General features: G+C 64.8%; 1 protein-coding gene across 1 annotated transcript in view; it reads right to left on the bottom strand.

Annotated features, from left to right (window-relative positions):
- Positions 1–29: 29 nt before the first annotated feature.
- The window catches only part of LOC104077333 (alpha/beta hydrolase domain-containing protein 14A-like), a gene marked incomplete at its 3' end in the record, with an annotated part of 1,240 nt that continues 430 nt past the window's right edge, over positions 30–839 (bottom strand). The window contains exons 2-3 of the mRNA XM_009578521.1: positions 632–747; positions 30–265 (exon numbers count right to left, since the gene is read on the bottom strand). Of these exons, the coding sequence (XP_009576816.1) occupies positions 30–265; positions 632–747 (352 nt within the window). The remainder of the gene's footprint in view (positions 266–631; positions 748–839) is intronic.

The following is an 839-nucleotide window of genomic DNA, read 5'->3' as shown; positions in this document are numbered from 1 at the left end:
CCCCCCAGGGGCCCAACAACCCACCTCACCTGGACCTGCCGGTACTGCTCAGCAGCGTAGTCCTTGGTGCCCACAGGTGCAACGGGCACGAAGCCGGCCAGTTGGTCCCCCCGTGCCAGGAGGAAGGGCAGGGCAAAGCGGCCGCTCATGGAGGGGCTGACGAGAACAGGCCTTCGCATGCCCAGCTCCTGGAGGACATGGTCCAGGAAAGCCACCCGGCCCTGCGCCGTGGCCACCATCTCCGCCGGGGGCGAATCCCCATAGCCTGGCATGGGGCAGAGGGCACAGGGTGGGCGTGGGGCAGGGGGGATTGTGCAGCCTGCAATGGTCTCTCCCCGCAAGGCTCAGCTGGCTTGGCAAAAAATGGGTACCTGATCAAGCCCCAGCAGTTGTACAGCCACAGCCACGCGCCAGCCGGCCTGAGCCAACCCCAGCCAAAGGGTTTGGGTGGCCATGGAGGTCAATGCCCCGGGGCAAAGCCAAATCCCAGGCACACTGCCCCAGGGACCACTGCTAGCTGTCTAAAGAGGTCCAGAGCCCTCCCTAAAGAGGTCCAGAGCCCAGTGGTGGCTGAAGTGAGGGACTGGAGCTGCCCAGAGGGATCAATTTAAGCGCAGTGCCATGGTCCTACCAGGCAGATCTATTGCGACCGCACGGTAGCCTTCTCCGGCGAGCAGTGCCAGTGTGCCCAAGGCCTCCCACGTCTTAGAGGTGAACGCCTGGCCGTGCAGGAACAGGACATCGGGCCTGCGGTGGGGAAGACAGGCGGGAAGGGGTTCAGGGAAGATGCCGCACCCACAGGCGTCCAGCAGCCATGAGGGCTGGTGGAAACCGATCCC

The sequence above is a fragment of the Fulmarus glacialis genome, unplaced genomic scaffold (genome assembly GCF_000690835.1).
Source record: "Fulmarus glacialis isolate BGI_N327 unplaced genomic scaffold, ASM69083v1 scaffold39085, whole genome shotgun sequence".
Lineage (NCBI taxonomy): Eukaryota > Metazoa > Chordata > Aves > Procellariiformes > Procellariidae > Fulmarus > Fulmarus glacialis.
Note: the sequence above shows the minus strand (reverse complement) of the source record. Positions and strands in the feature narration are given on the sequence as shown.